Source organism: Heloderma suspectum, chromosome 5 (genome assembly GCF_057233095.1).
Source record: "Heloderma suspectum isolate Gila_16-S chromosome 5, 16-S_ref, whole genome shotgun sequence".
Classification (NCBI taxonomy): Eukaryota; Metazoa; Chordata; class Lepidosauria; order Squamata; family Helodermatidae; genus Heloderma; species Heloderma suspectum.
In genome coordinates, this window is record NC_139462.1 from 230,710,974 (window position 1) to 230,725,382 (window position 14,409).

The 14,409-nt window shown below is 45.7% G+C and overlaps 1 protein-coding gene across 3 annotated transcripts; it reads left to right on the plus strand.

Moving 5' to 3' along the window:
• Nucleotides 1–354: 354 nt before the first annotated feature.
• LOC146345271 (cathelicidin-2-like) lies at nt 355–13,428 on the plus strand. Of its 3 annotated transcripts, none has more exons than XM_084859523.1 (5): nt 355–379; nt 5,122–5,288; nt 6,317–6,422; nt 8,259–8,345; nt 9,803–10,703. In XM_084859523.1, the coding sequence occupies exons 2-5, from the start codon at nt 5,188–5,190 to the stop codon at nt 9,938–9,940; spliced, it is 432 nt and encodes a 143-aa protein (XP_084715649.1). In that variant the 5' UTR covers nt 355–379; nt 5,122–5,187; the 3' UTR covers nt 9,941–10,703. The 3 variants fall into 3 exon arrangements, with proteins under 3 accessions (XP_084715649.1, XP_084715647.1, XP_084715648.1); XM_084859522.1 differs by lacking the exon at nt 355–379 and adding an exon at nt 2,150–2,242; XM_084859521.1 differs by lacking the exons at nt 355–379; nt 5,122–5,288 and adding an exon at nt 2,033–2,242 and having other exon boundaries at nt 6,315–6,422; nt 9,803–13,428.
• The last annotated feature ends 981 nt before the right edge of the window (nt 13,429–14,409 follow it).

Consider the following 14,409-nt stretch of genomic DNA (forward strand, 5'->3'; position numbering starts at 1 on the left):
TCTCACATGGCTGCGGCACTGTAGTCACTGACTTCCCTGCCAATCCACTCCAGGGGCTTCTCCACACAGAGGCTTTTTATCCCGTGATTTTACCAGGGCTTCTGCTTCCATATTCTTTGTGGGATTAAGATCAGCTCTTTACATGCACTTTCCCTTTTTCCCTTTATCTGTGAGTTCTGTATGTTTCATTATACAGCCACTAGATGGAACTGTTGTTATAGCACCATTTCCTCTTTTCACAGACAAATTCAACCAGATACAAAGCGCTTCTTTTTGTTAGCTCATTATTTCTGTTTCAAATTAAGCCACAGAAATGGTCAGAAGCCACAGGAGAGGGGCTGGAGATTGATGACGTCATGTAAAGGACCCATAAACTTCCGTGAGTAACCAATCTCAGTTGCAAGATGGTGAGCTCCTGACCCTACCATCCACCACCAGCGTTCGTGGCATGCGGGCCAAGAAGGAGGAATCAGACAGCAGGCAGGCGCTGCAGGTTCTCTTCCTTTCACCACCCGCACCAAACTAAGTGCTTCCTGTACAACCAACCCATACACTATGCTCTGCATCTAAGGCCTTCCTCGGGGGGACTCCTCCGAGGGAGGCTCAGAGGGTGGCAACAAGGGAGAGGGCCTTCTCAGTAGTGGCTCCCCGTTTATGGAATAATCTTCCTGACAAAGCCCGCCTGGCGCCAACACTGTCATCTTTTTGATGCCTGGCTAAAGCTGCCCTCTTCTCTCAGGCATTTGGCATCATATAAGGAGTCTCTTTGATTGTCTCTGGAAGATTGTTTTAAATTGTTTTAGATATATGTTGTTTAATATAATTTATTTATTTAAAAATATTTCTTGGCTGCCTTTCAGGGCAGAAGTCCTCCCAAGGCAGCTCACAACAATAAAATACATAAAAACAATTAAAATATTTAAAGTGATAATAACAATAAAACCAACAATAAAAACTAACAATAAAACCAACAACGATGTTAACAGCAGCAACAGCAACAATAGCAGTTGTTGTGTTTGCTATTTGTTCTATGTCATTATGTGACTGGATTTATACTTTATATAATGTATTTTAGTGTTTTTTAAATTTTTGTGAACCGCCCAGAGAGCTTCAGCTATGGGGCAGTATAGAAATATAATAAAAAATGAAATTAAAACCAGTTTGCCATGGGGGGCTGCCGTTTGAGGAAAAGCATGCCCCCTTGGGGCTGCATGATCCAGTGGGGAAGGCTGATCCCAGCAATGGTTTGCTGGGAATGATGGGGGGGGGGTGTCCAATATATATGGAGGACACCTGCCTGGAGAAGCCTGCTTTATTTAGATCTTGGCCGTAATTTCTACAATGTAATACTGGAACATTCCCTCCGATGGATTCCTGTTGGGCTTGTAGACTGGTGGTGCATAAAGTGCTTTGCTGGCACCTCTAGTCAACCTACTGCAATATACTTACATTTTAAACCTCTGGAAATGATAGTACTGAGAGAAATAGATTGTATGGAACAGTGGGAGATTTACAGTATTTGTATGTGAAAACAAAAGGCTGCTTTCCAAGTAGGCTGAGATAAATGGCTTTTGAGGCTAATATTTCCAAAATGGAAAAATCTCAAACTTGCCTACACTTTCTGTACTATTTTGCTTTGGATCAACTGAAACCCTCCTGCAGTGGAGTAGAGAAAGGGAGAGAAACCCTAAACTATTCCCTGTATCTGGGGGTTTATTGCCAATACTTTTTTTGGCTGCTTTTTTTTTTCTTTTGCTTTTGCTACCATGTTGATCCAGCTGTATAAATATTCCTTCCCAAGAAGATTTGGATTCAGAACATAAGGAATCTTTCTCTCTTTCTTGTATCTGCTCATATGGAAACTGAAAGCCATACATGTTATCGTAGTGTTACAGTGAGATCCCAAGTGAATTGAGTGTTGTTTCCAGAGGATGTGGTGTTTGGCAAGTTGAGCGAGTTCACAGACTCCCGGCGGGCTTTCTGCCCAGTTATTTATTTCTGAATAAAAAGCTACGACACGGTTCTCTTGCTCAGACAGCAGAGCAGATTAGCTATGGAGCTGTTACTTTGGGGTGTAATGTTGGCGACACTTGGAGTCTTTGGGTCAATTTCTCCAGTATTGGAAGCTCCCTCAGCCCTCCTCCCCCGCGATGTAGCCCGGATGGCGGTCGAAGAGTACAACCAAGGAACTGAAGGGCAAACTGTCTTCAAGCTCCTGAAGCTCAGAAACACCCACAAAACGGTAAATATTGTAATGAGTCTTGTGGTTGATCTAAACGACCTTTCAGGGACCTCTTACAGTTTACAGTTTAATGATATCTCATTGTAAAAGATTCAGGATTTTGTGGGAAGCCAAACCTTGGCTGAACAAGTTTAGTTTGGCAGTTCTTGTGATCGGCAATAGCTGTTACCTGGCTCTTCTAGGTCAATATCAAGGATGCCTACCCCCTTCTGCCCCTCCCCTAAGGACTGTGTTAATTTAAAGTCTGGGAAAATGCAAGGAGTTTGGGGAAGTTGCCGCTGGGAACTTAGCTAACAATCCCAGTCGAAAAGCATTGTGCAGCTATTCCGCCTTTCCTTCCTTAACAGATACTTTTCTGGGAAGAAAAAAGATGGAAGAATCCTGGGCGGGTTACAAATAGAAAATGATGGCACCTGGACCCCCTGTAAAATTCTGTTAACAAGGTAGCACAATTGCAAAGTAAAAAACAAGGCAGCACTATTGCACAATAATAGCCTTGTCTAGAAGCACCCCCAGGCAAGATCAAGCTGGAGATGGGAGAGCTTATTCGTAGCTCTCGAAGCATCTTTAGGGTGCCAAGGCCCCTAGAAACCTACCGGGGGAGCCATATCTGTTGGAGTGTTAATGCTGTGAATCCCAGTCTATGCTCAACCTGTATATATGTTAATAAGGTAATTATCACTGCCTCTGTTTTCTGCATTTAATTTCCCTATGATTTCACTGATTACAATCCCCCATCCAACCATGTGTGTGTGTGTACTTCTAACTCAGGAAAACAATTCATACATCTGATGGACTATAGTCCATGGAAGTTTATGGCATAATAAATACGTTAGTCTTTAAGATACTACAAGACTCTGCCCACTGGGGGGGACTCCCCTCCCTGCACTGATCACCCCATTCAGCAGGGTCTCCTGACTCCGTGTAGCACTTTCAGGGGGCTGGAGGGACTGTTGTAGGAAGGAAGGGTTGGGAAGTTTGCTTCCGATATGATCCTATGTAAATCTGGATCCAACCCTTTATATATGTGTGCTACAAAAATGCCACAAGCCTCCAGTGACCTCATTCCCCCCTCCCCTCAAAAAACGAACCCTGCACCCTCAGAGTACTCATCACATGGAGAAGGCACAAAGTGGCCCAACCCACTGGGACGTTTGCCTATGCACACCCCATTGAAATGATGATTATGTCCACGGTGTTTTACAGCGTTTTGTAAACAAAAAAGAGATCCCCACCTGGAGAGGTTTACAGCCTGCATTTTGACAGGGGGAGTGGAGGCTAACAGAGGGGTAGCAAGGGAAGAATAGGCTAGCCTGCCATTAGAAGAGCGAAGTGTCCTGCCTCAGTCAGCACCTAGGTGGTGATAGATGAAGGCAGGAACTGGTGTCTGAATGGTGCAGTGAAGCCTTTTGAAGTCTTGGCCCTGGTGGCGGAGGGGGCACCTTTTGGGCTCCACTCCAGGCACAAGAATGTCTTGGGCCACCGCTGGATGAACTGCTGAGCCACATCTTCACAGCAGTGACTGCTTTTAAGGAAGAGGGAAAGGTGGCAAGGGACATGTACGTTTTCAGGGATGGGCTTCCACAGGGATAAGGAGAGAAAGGGGCAATAGGCAAAGTCTGTGAAGGAGCAGCAGGAGAACTTTGGGCAGCTGAGGTGGTAGCATTGGCGGGACAATGGTGATGAGCAGGGATGTGTCAGGATAGTCCCTGTTCCCACAGAAAACCCTGTGCATCAATAGGTTGCTTTGATTTTTAAGAACTCCCAGAGGGGTCACCATTTTAGTTTGCTGCAGCAAAAACAACAACAAAGACTCTCAGGGAACCGAAAGCCAAACAGATTTTCAAGGCCTAAACTGATGCCATAATAAATCTGTTAGCCTTTAATGGCCCCTAATAAGACTCTTTCTTGTGGTTGTTTTTTCACAGCACTGGCATGAACTCTGCTTTTCATATCAAGTTGCGATTGTTCTGCTTTACTGCATTGTAGAAAACATGAAACTTCCATTTTACTGTCCCACTGGATACACATGAGCTCACGCTTCCTAGGTTGCCAAAAACCTCCTGGACAATTCTGAAGAAGACCTGGGTGGGGGCCCAGTTAGGGAAGAAGCCTTGTTCTTGTTCATCCTGTGCATAAAAGCGAGCGAATTCCCCTCTCCACTCTTTTTGCATTCTCCTCTAAAAGACTGGAAAGGAAGGTTTTAGACTGTATGTTCTCAGTGATGACCCCTCCCGCCTCTTCCCCATGCTTATGTTGCTCTATAAAGCACTATGTATATTCATAGTGCTCTGCAAATAACAACAACAACAACAATGAATACTAATGATAAGTATTTTATTTAGTTATTTGTTTATATTTCTGTATTGCCCTTCTTTGCAAGGAGTGGCTAACAACTGATATAAACCCAATGCAACACATGAACACGATCATAATCATAACTCTAAAATTACAACTACACAATAAAATACGAACCATGACTACAATATCAGAAAACAGAGAAAGGGCTTGCCTATACCCCAAAAGCTTGATCATAAATCCCAGGCTGGTTGGTATTGGGAGTAATTGATGTGTATGTTCTGGTGGGAATAGGGTTGCCACTTTTGTATGTGGCTTGGCTGTTGTGCTTTTCATAGTTGTACGGCAGACAAACATTCAGTCAGTGATTTTTTCCCCCAGTGTGGAGATGAGGTCAGCTTGTCTGACTGCATTTCTTTTTCTCTTGAAAATTTAGTACAATATTTGGAGTTAGATGTATTTATTTTTTTGCTTCTTTGTTCACCACCAAACTCTGAAGTTCATCTTGATCTGTTATTTCTTGTCTAACATTCCACTGCAAAATCAGAGTTTAAAACAGTGATCTTCTTTCTTTTTTAAAGCAAACCTAGGGCAGATCAGAATGTTGCTGAAAAGTTTGGGAATGGCAAAATGGATGTCAATTGAAAATGAAACAAAACACAACCTTAACTGGGAAGGGCTGTAGATCAGCATCAGAGCACACGTTTTACACGCAGAAGACCCCAGATTCAACCCTCGACATCTTTGGGTATGGCTGGGAAAGTCACCTGTTTGAAACCCTGGGGAGCCAGTTCATAGTTGGGGCAGCCAGACAGGCATGTCTGTGGTTTCAGATCCTCACTTCATTATTTTTACTTTAAAAAACAAAAATTGAAACAAAATCATGCTTATTCCCCAGTAATCAGAAGCAAACTCCATTTTATTCCTGTAGACATGATGGTGCTATGGTTTAAGTGAATTTAAAATGCAAAACTGCACATGCTCATATTATTTTTTAAAAAATCTGGGTTGGGAATCAGTGTTTTGCTTTGGGGGTTTTGCTGTAAGAGATCAGGAAGGTAGAAGCCTGGAATGGCAACAGGGCTCCCCGTGGGAGTGGGGAGAAAGGAGAAATGTTTGTTATGTACTGTCCAACAGCCCCGGTGCAAGTTCTCCAGGTGCCTGAGGCAAGAGAGAATATGCACCACCACATCATGAGCCCCTCAACCCCCTTCCCACCGCCACTTCATGCTTCCCACACCTTCCTGTGTCACGTCTCGCCTTCCGACATCATCCATTCCACGTTTACCACATCACCGCCCCCCCTTCCCCCTTACCTCTACCACCAAGCCACACAGCCAGAGGAACCAGCCAGCATGGCTCTTCAGAGAGACCACCCAGCCAAAATGCTTGGTTCTGAGGGGGTCCTTCCTCAGAGTCCGGCACGGGAGGCGTGTCCCAGGAGCTCCCCTGTACAGCAGGAGAGCAGCTGGCGGGGCTCTCTGGAGCACCCGCTGGAGGTGGCTGCAGCAGGCCCTCCTGGCATGGGTGGTGACAGTTCACTGCTCCTCCCGCACTGCTGCAATGACCTAGCTGCAATACCATTTGGCTTCACCCCCATCACCTTTGTTTCTCCTGTCCCCCCCCCTTTCTTATTCTCCATTCCCCAGTGTCAAAATGCGGATTGTAAGCTCCTTGGAGCAGGGGACCATTTTTTCATATGCGATGATAAAGTGCCATGTACACTGTAAAACTAAGACTAATAATCTCTCTCTTTTTTGCCCCTGTTACAAAGAGGTTTCGCTGGGGGATTCATTTCAGCATGAACTTCACCATCAGAGAGACCCACTGTCACAAAACGGACAGTTACAGGATTGGAGACTGCAAATACAAGACAAAAGGAGTAAGTGGGGGGGGGGAGTATATTGGCCAGTGGAGGCTGGTGGCTCTGATGTCAGTGGGGCGGTGAATCCGTTCCGGGTTTTAGTCGGAACCATTCAGAACTCTAAAGGAGCTCTCCAAGGTGCCCAAGGGCCAAATCCTGCCCTCCTAGGGTCCTCAGATAGCCACGCCCCCTTTTCCCTGACTACCTATCATTTGGTGGTTTCCCAGCTTTTGTGACGTTTTCCCTCCATTCTAAAGGGTTGAAATGCTTCTCCTGGCAGCGAGAGCTTTAAGCTAAAATGCACGGCTTTTTGTGTGTGTTGGCAATGCCCCTTTTTCCTCTGACCCCGCCCATCCCTGGAATGCAGCTGATTGCTGCTCCAAAATGGAATTTGGCTCTTGGGCTGAAAGAGGTTCAACACCCCCGCGTTACATAAACTATCAAGCATTATAATATGCATTATTCATAACACTGGTCATGATTAAAATCAAGGTTAAAATACCATAATTAAGGATCTGTATCAGTGTTAATTGCTACCCATGTTAATTCAGTTCAGTCAATAATAGCATATGTTAAAAAATGCAGATGTGGCTGCTTAGCTGCTTTAGCAAACGAGACCACCATGTAGGTGATATTAAACTGATTATCTATTAAAAGTTCAATCGCAATACCTTGCTGTGTTTTATCCAAAGACTGAGATGGAACATGTAACTGGATTTCCCCCCCTTGGATCTACATCTAATGTGGATCATAATAATAAATAGTGAATTATGTATTTGATTTGGTCACATCCCAAAACACATTTCTGCTCCTGCACCAGAATACCTGTGCATCTTCCTTCAAGATATGGGGCACAATCCCTCTATGGGTCTGCCTAATCTAGCCCTGTTAGAATGAACAGGATCTGAGCTGAACATTTTACAGACTCCGTCACAGGAACATAAGAAGAGCCCTGCTGTATTATTTCAAGGGTCAATAATCCCTGCTGGATTATTTCAAGGGTACTCCAGCATTATGTCTCTGCCAATTGCCACTCAGAGGCCTCTGGGAAGGCCACCAGCATGGGTTCTTCCCCTAATTTTGTCGCTCACCATCTGGTATTCAGAGGTATACTGCCTCTGAACATAGAGACCTGGTTCACAGTACACGACAAGCCAGAGTATGGGTTGAGTGTGGTTGTCATTGAACCATGGGTAGTTGTTGAATTGTGGGGTGTCGTGTGAACCCAGCCATGCTAACAAACCATGAACATGGTTTTGTTAACCATGAACAACCCACAGTTCACCACCCAGCAACAAACCATGGGTTCTTTTTGTGGGCTGTTCGTGGTTAACAAACCATGGTTTGTTAGCGTGGCTGGGTTCACACAACACAACCCACAGTTCAACAACAAACCACACTCAAAGGATACTCAGACTGTATTCTGGCTTGTCATGTTGTGTGAACCCAGCCAGGGTTCTTCTATTAAGCTGTCATGGCAGTCACAATTTAGTCTGTGTCTGTCTCTATACATGCACACATGTTTATTTGGGATTTTTCAGACTGATGTAATGAATGAAAGGAAGAAATGAGCTACATTATGCAGGGATTTCAATGGTGTACTTAGGATTGCCAACTGTTTGGCTGGCCACCATGATGTGCAGGTGATTATGTTCGGCTTCTTGGCGTTCAGAAGCTCCAACTCCAGACTTTCTTTAGATCATGGTGCTCTCAAAGGTGCAGGAGCAGATCAGGCCTTATTCTCTGGTCAGCTGGCAACTCAAGGAGGTCCAGCAGGAACTGGGGTAGATAGAGAAGGGGAGTGTAAGGCTTAGAGACTCGAGCTTAATTCTGATTAATCATTTTCCTCCACAGCCCATAAGGGATTGTTCTGCCCAGGTGACAGTGCTCAACTTCATGCAAGATTCTCCGCTGACCTCCGTGAAATGCCACCCCCTGCAGGTGAGCCATTTGCCAGCCAAAGTGGGGGAGTAAGTGGGCTTCCCTGAGGCGTTGCATTCATTTTCTGTAACCATCGTGAGCACTCAGTTCCTCCAGAGGTCTCCTAGATTATCAGCTGAGAATGTGAGTCAATTCTTTAGCATTGCCAACCTCCTCCCTGCCCCTCCAGCCCCGGGCGGGAATCTGAGGCTTACATGGTTGCATGGCAAGAAAAAATTCAACAGGTGCAGGCCCACTGATGCGTTTGCACACCTGGGACAGCTGCCTTAGCTGAGCTTCTGCCACTCTCAGAGCTGCCCACTGCACAGGAAGCCCCTACTGTAGAGGTCATGCCATAAGGTTTCCTCCCACTGCCAATAGCAAGCCCCTGGTTTGGATCAGGACTACAGCAAGCCCACCCCCCAGTTCTGATCTGGCTCTTAATCGCCCCCTCCCGCCAGCTATTCACGTTTTAAAAAGCAAGTATACCAGGGCTGAAGGTGTGAACAGTGTCGCCTCTAGTTTGGCCCTGATCATATATGATTGGCTTTCCAAATACATTTCAACAACTGCAGTGACAACTTAACCTACCAATGAGCAAATTAATGGAAGAATCCAGAAGCCACTTTGAAACGCGCTCAGGAGGGGTTAATTGTGAACCGCCCAGAGAGCTTCGGCTATTGGGCGGTATAGAAATGAAATGAATAAATAAATAAATAAATAAATAAATAATTCGCAGCTGTTGCCAGAAGAGGGCACTAGCAGCTTCCCCCAACCTAGTGGCCCCCAAATGGGTTGGGCTGCCTGCTGACTGGAGGTGATGATGGGAGTTGCAGTCGAACGCAACTGAAGGGCACCAGGTTGGGGAAATTAGGTTAGAGGCTGGCAAGAGGGACCTGCAACAAAATGTTGCAGTATGGCGTCCTCCTGTTCAGGGTGCCAGCCCGCTAACCAGGCCCTTTTCCAGGATACTATTCCTTACATCTTTTCTCAGGTATTTTCCCCTCTCAATGCTCAGCCAGCATTTTATAGCCACAAACCTACTCAGTCCTTATTTTTGGCTCCCACCCCCCTGATTTCTTAATGGCACAATCCTAAGCATGTTTAGGCAGAAAGTCTCACAGCTTCCAGCATTCCCCAGCCAGCATGGCTGACTGGGGAATGCTGGGAGTTGTAGGGCTTCTATATGTCTAAACATGCATAGGATTGTGCTGTAAGTTTATTTTATAATTCTGCACACCCTGGTGTTCCACCAAGCCTGCTGATCTCTCTCTCTCTCTCTCTCTTACCCGATGGTGCCATTTTGGCTACATTAAAAATCCACCCTCGGGGAATTGAATTAACTGTTAGTATCTAGGGTGTTTCCACTCAGGGGGGAGTCTAAGCTATGTGGTGTCTGTTTTTAGAAATGAATTGCTGAATGGAAGCATGAGAAGATGTTTACATTTTTTTCCTCTTCTGTTCCTTCTCAATCCTAGCGGGCAAACAGCCCCAGCAACTCCCAAACAAAACGCAACTCTAGACACCATGGAGTGGAGACCCCACCACACGTGCACGTGGAGCACTACTTCCCATCGTCCTATTCCACCGCGGCGCTGACGGCTGTTGAAGAATAACAGCAACACGCAGCTCAACAAACCCAAGGGTCCGTGCCGGAGCTTAAGGCACCCTTCTCTGCCTCACCAGCGTCAATTAACACCACGAACAAATTATCACAGACTTACTGACCTCATCTGGCTGGTAGAATATGATTGTACCTTCCTGCTATCCAAATGTACTTAATATTCTAGCATGTCCTGGGAGTTTTTTGCATTTGTCGATTTTTAAAAATCTGCAGTGAGGTTTTGCATATTTCTAACCTGACCTTACAGCCTAAGGAATCCCTTTCAGAACCTCTTTCCACCAGAGGGCCAAATGCCATTTGGGGGCTCCACTTGGGAAGCATCAGCCTAGCCTAGCCGTAGCTGGTCCATTTCTTTTAAGCTTGCTCCTAAACCAGAACTGTAACTTGAAAGCTTGCTTTCGATATTTTAGAAAGATGTGTTGGTCTAACTAAAAGTACTCGTGGGAGTGGCTCAGTTAGTTAGCAAGCCTAATTTTGTGCAATGTAATGGAAAAAACAGGCATGTATTTTGCAAGATTTTACACAAAATTTTGCTTTTCAGATTGCAGTAATGGTGTGTTTCAAAATATTCTTGCTTTGCATAACAAGCCATGAGAAATCACTTGTTATTCAGTGGTTATTTTGCTTTTACTGCGTGAGGTCACTTTTTTGGTTTTCAGATTGTATGTATCTGTCTTTCCCTACATTAAATGCTGCAGGGTCAGAAGACCCCAACCAAAAACTGGAAAGCAAGCAAAGCTTCCATGCTGAGCCACAAAACCTATCTAGTCAAAGGAATTCTCTCTCGTAGCATTTCTGCTCATTTAACCGGAGCTCATGCCCAAATTCTAATCAGAGAAAAGAGAACAAGTTCTATCTAGAGAAGGGATGTGCAGATGGTAGACTGTCTCCAGAAGTTTTGGACTTCAACTCCCAGCATGCTTGACCATTGGCCATGCTGGCAGGGACTGATGGAGTTGAGTCCAAAACATATGGAAATTTACCTTCTGCTCACCCCTGATCTAGGTAATAGTAATGTTATGTGATGTGCTCTAGTTAGACTTCCGTACAACTTGCACACGTTCTGACATGACCCACACATCTGCTTATATGGCATCTTTAAACATTCGCAAATAGAGAGTCTATGGTTAAGAAGGTGATTCCCACCCAAAGAGATCCACACTCAGACACTGCTGGAGAGTGTAATTCCACAATGGCACATTTACTGAGGTTTACAAAGATTCAAATGCATGAGCTGATTTTGTGGAAATTAGCTGACCAAATGAAATTGTCAACACACACCAATGGGAGATGCTCCAGCCTTTGCCAAATTATGCCTTGATGGGGAAATTAGCTGCATTTTTGGTGAATCTGAACTCCAGTAGTTTTTGAGACTGTGAGAAGGAGTCTTCCCAAGGCTTGAAGCAGACACCGCACGCACGCACAAAGAGGTGAAAGAGGGGGCAATACTAAGGCCCTCAAGAGCAATACACCTTTCCTTGGGCTGAGGCCCTTTCCTACAGACAGGAACTAGCGTGTGTTGCTATTCCTGGTCTCCAGTGGAGAGGAAGGAAAGCAGGGAGCCTTGACGATAGGCGGCGAAGCACCCAGTGATGGCACCTTGCTCTCGCAAGCAAGGAGCCTCGTGATTTCAGCAGGAAGGAGGTGAGTCCTTCCGTGATTTCAGTATGGAGCCTTTCCTCTGGGAGGAGAGACTCGGAGTGATTTCAGCATCAGTGTGGCACCTTACCCCTGGTGGGGTGGGGAAGGCACCTAGTGATTTCAGCAGCATGGCCTCATGCCTCTGGGAAGAGGGGGATGGGTACAGTTACCCTGGTTGCCCAAAATTGAGAGTTCTTATACAGTTCAGAGAAAGGCTGTGACATCACAGCTTTGATGAATCGGACAGGGCTCCCAGGTACTGGAAATAGTGATACTTGCTATGGGATAAAGACTGAGCTGGACTTTCATCCTGTATAACAAAAGAAGGTGCTTGGGGTAGGGATGGCGGAGAATTCTGCCAGGGATTTCAGTGAGGCTGAATGCATTGGCATTCAGCCCCCCGAAACCCATGGCGGAACGGCCTCCCATCTCCCACCCCTCCGTGGAATCCCCCCCCGGGACGAAGCTTACCTGGGGCGGATGTTCCGGTGGTGGTGGCTCCAGCGGCGGCAGCTGGTCTCTTGGCCGGCTGCTGCGAACTCAAATGGCAGCCGCCATAGCAGCCACCATTTGCAACCGGCCAGGCTGCCATGATAGGCTATGTAAGTATTTACATAGCCTATCATGGCAAAGGCAGCCACGCAAATGGCAGCCACCACATCATTTGTGTAGCTGCCTTTGCCGTGACAGGCTACGTAAATACTTACGTAGCCTATCACGGCAAGCTAAAAAAACACACACCAGCGTACGCAAATGGCAGTGGCTATGGCGGCCGCCATTTGCGTTCCCTTTTTTCCACTGTTTTAGCCTACGTAAATATTTATGTAAGCTATTACGGCGAAAAAAAGGGGAATGCAAATAGCATAGTGGGCGCTATTTGCGTTCCCCTTTTTTTCGCCGTAATAGCTGACGTAAATATTTATGTAGGCTAAAACAGTGGGAAAAAAAGGAACGCAAATAGCACTCACTACGCTATTTGTGTTCCCCTTTTTTTCGCTGTAATAGCTTACGTAAATATTTATGTAGGCTGACATGGCGGGAAAAAAAGGAACGCAAATAGTGCCCACTACGCTATTTGCATTCCCCTTTTTTTCACCGTAATAGCTTACGTAAATATTTACGTAGGCTAAAACAGCGAAAGAAAGGGAACGCAAATGGCGGCAGCCGTAGCCGCCGCCATTCGCATATGCTGTTTTTTTTTTCCCCGGAAGGCTGCCCAGCGGCTGGATGTCCGGCTGCGGGTGGCCCTGGCCGGCGGCTCCGTGGAATTTCCACGGAGCAGAGCTGGCCAGATTAGGATTTCGGGAGGAGGTGCGGAGCGCCTCTCCCCCACCGTGAATCACCCCGTTGAAAAGGTACATCCCTAGCTTGGGGATGAGGGCTGTACTTGCTGGAAACAAAAGTCTTACTATCTCTATTCTTTTAACAAAAGATAACCTTACATGCTAATGACTGTCTTAAGGACAGGTGTCAAGGCTGGAGTGCAACAATAGGAGCACATTGCAGGTATCTGACCAGGTAACTTCCTAGATATCACTCACGCTATTTTGCTGAATTTTTACCCCCATCTTTGCCTTTGGGGAACGCATTTTAGGAAGTCTATTAGAAACGAAATTGCTTGATCTAGTGTTACCTGATTGCTCTCAGCCCATTTCTGTGACTTTCTCCCACCTTTGTTGAAGCTGGGGATGAAGATGCCTGGCTTTTTGGCTGTGTCTCAAAACTGAGTCAGTACTGTTCATTCAAAAGAGAGCTCCTCCGTAACGCTAAGGTAATTAATTATGATTTATTTAATATGTGCAACTGGGATATGGAAGATAAATCTGGATGCTTGACTTTTTAGGTTCCATTTCAAAATTTTAAAAGCATGTATCTAGTCCTCATGCCATGAAATAACACACTTGGAGCCTGCACAGGCTGGAAACCTTTACCATTAAATGAAAGCTACAGTTCCCAGATCCAAGAACGTAGATGCAGATGAAATGATAGAAAGAACCTCCTAACTGTATGGTAGGGTTGGCTGGCAGGTGTCCTGTACAGCTGCATATCAGCTGGAAATTGAACAGGGTCAGATATGTGAAGCATAAAGGAGCTGTGATGGGGGAATACACCTCTCCTGTTCTCTTCAAGACCTAGGAACTCTGGTACCCAAAAGGAGGCAATTTTACTGTAAAGAAACAAAGCCCTAAAAATAAGCTGCCTGGAAGCTCCAATTCTCAAGTTTTTTAAACAGATGTCTGATGGGGATAGTTGTTGAAGGTGGGGAGAAAGAAACTATTTATTTATTTTTATTACATTAAGGAACCCAAGGCAGCGTACATAATCCTCCTCCATTTTATCCTCGCAACAACAAACTTGTGAGGTGGGTTGGGCTGAAGTCTGTGACTGGCCCAAAGTCACCCAGTGAGCTTCCATGGCTGAGTAGGGACTAGAACCCGGATCTCCCAACTCCCAGTCCACCACAGTACACATTGAATCCGTTTCTAGCTCTGCAGTTGTAGATTCTACGGGTGTAGCTACACTATGCGCTTAAATGGCCAGACCTTCTCCCCGAGAACTATTGTTATTGGAGAGGGGGGGACCAGGGCTCTCTAGTGGACGATGCTCACCCGCCTCCCAAAGCCACAATACCCAAGATGCCTTGGGGGAAGCCATGCCTGACAAACGGGTATAATATTTGATACAGGCTTCTAGGCTTGATACACCCCCTGGAATTCTGCAACAGAGACCTGATAGAGCGTGTTGGATTTCCACTTGATATAGTTAAATCTGGTGCCTTGCATGGTAACAGCGTGGTAAGTAACCTCTCCAAAAGTTATA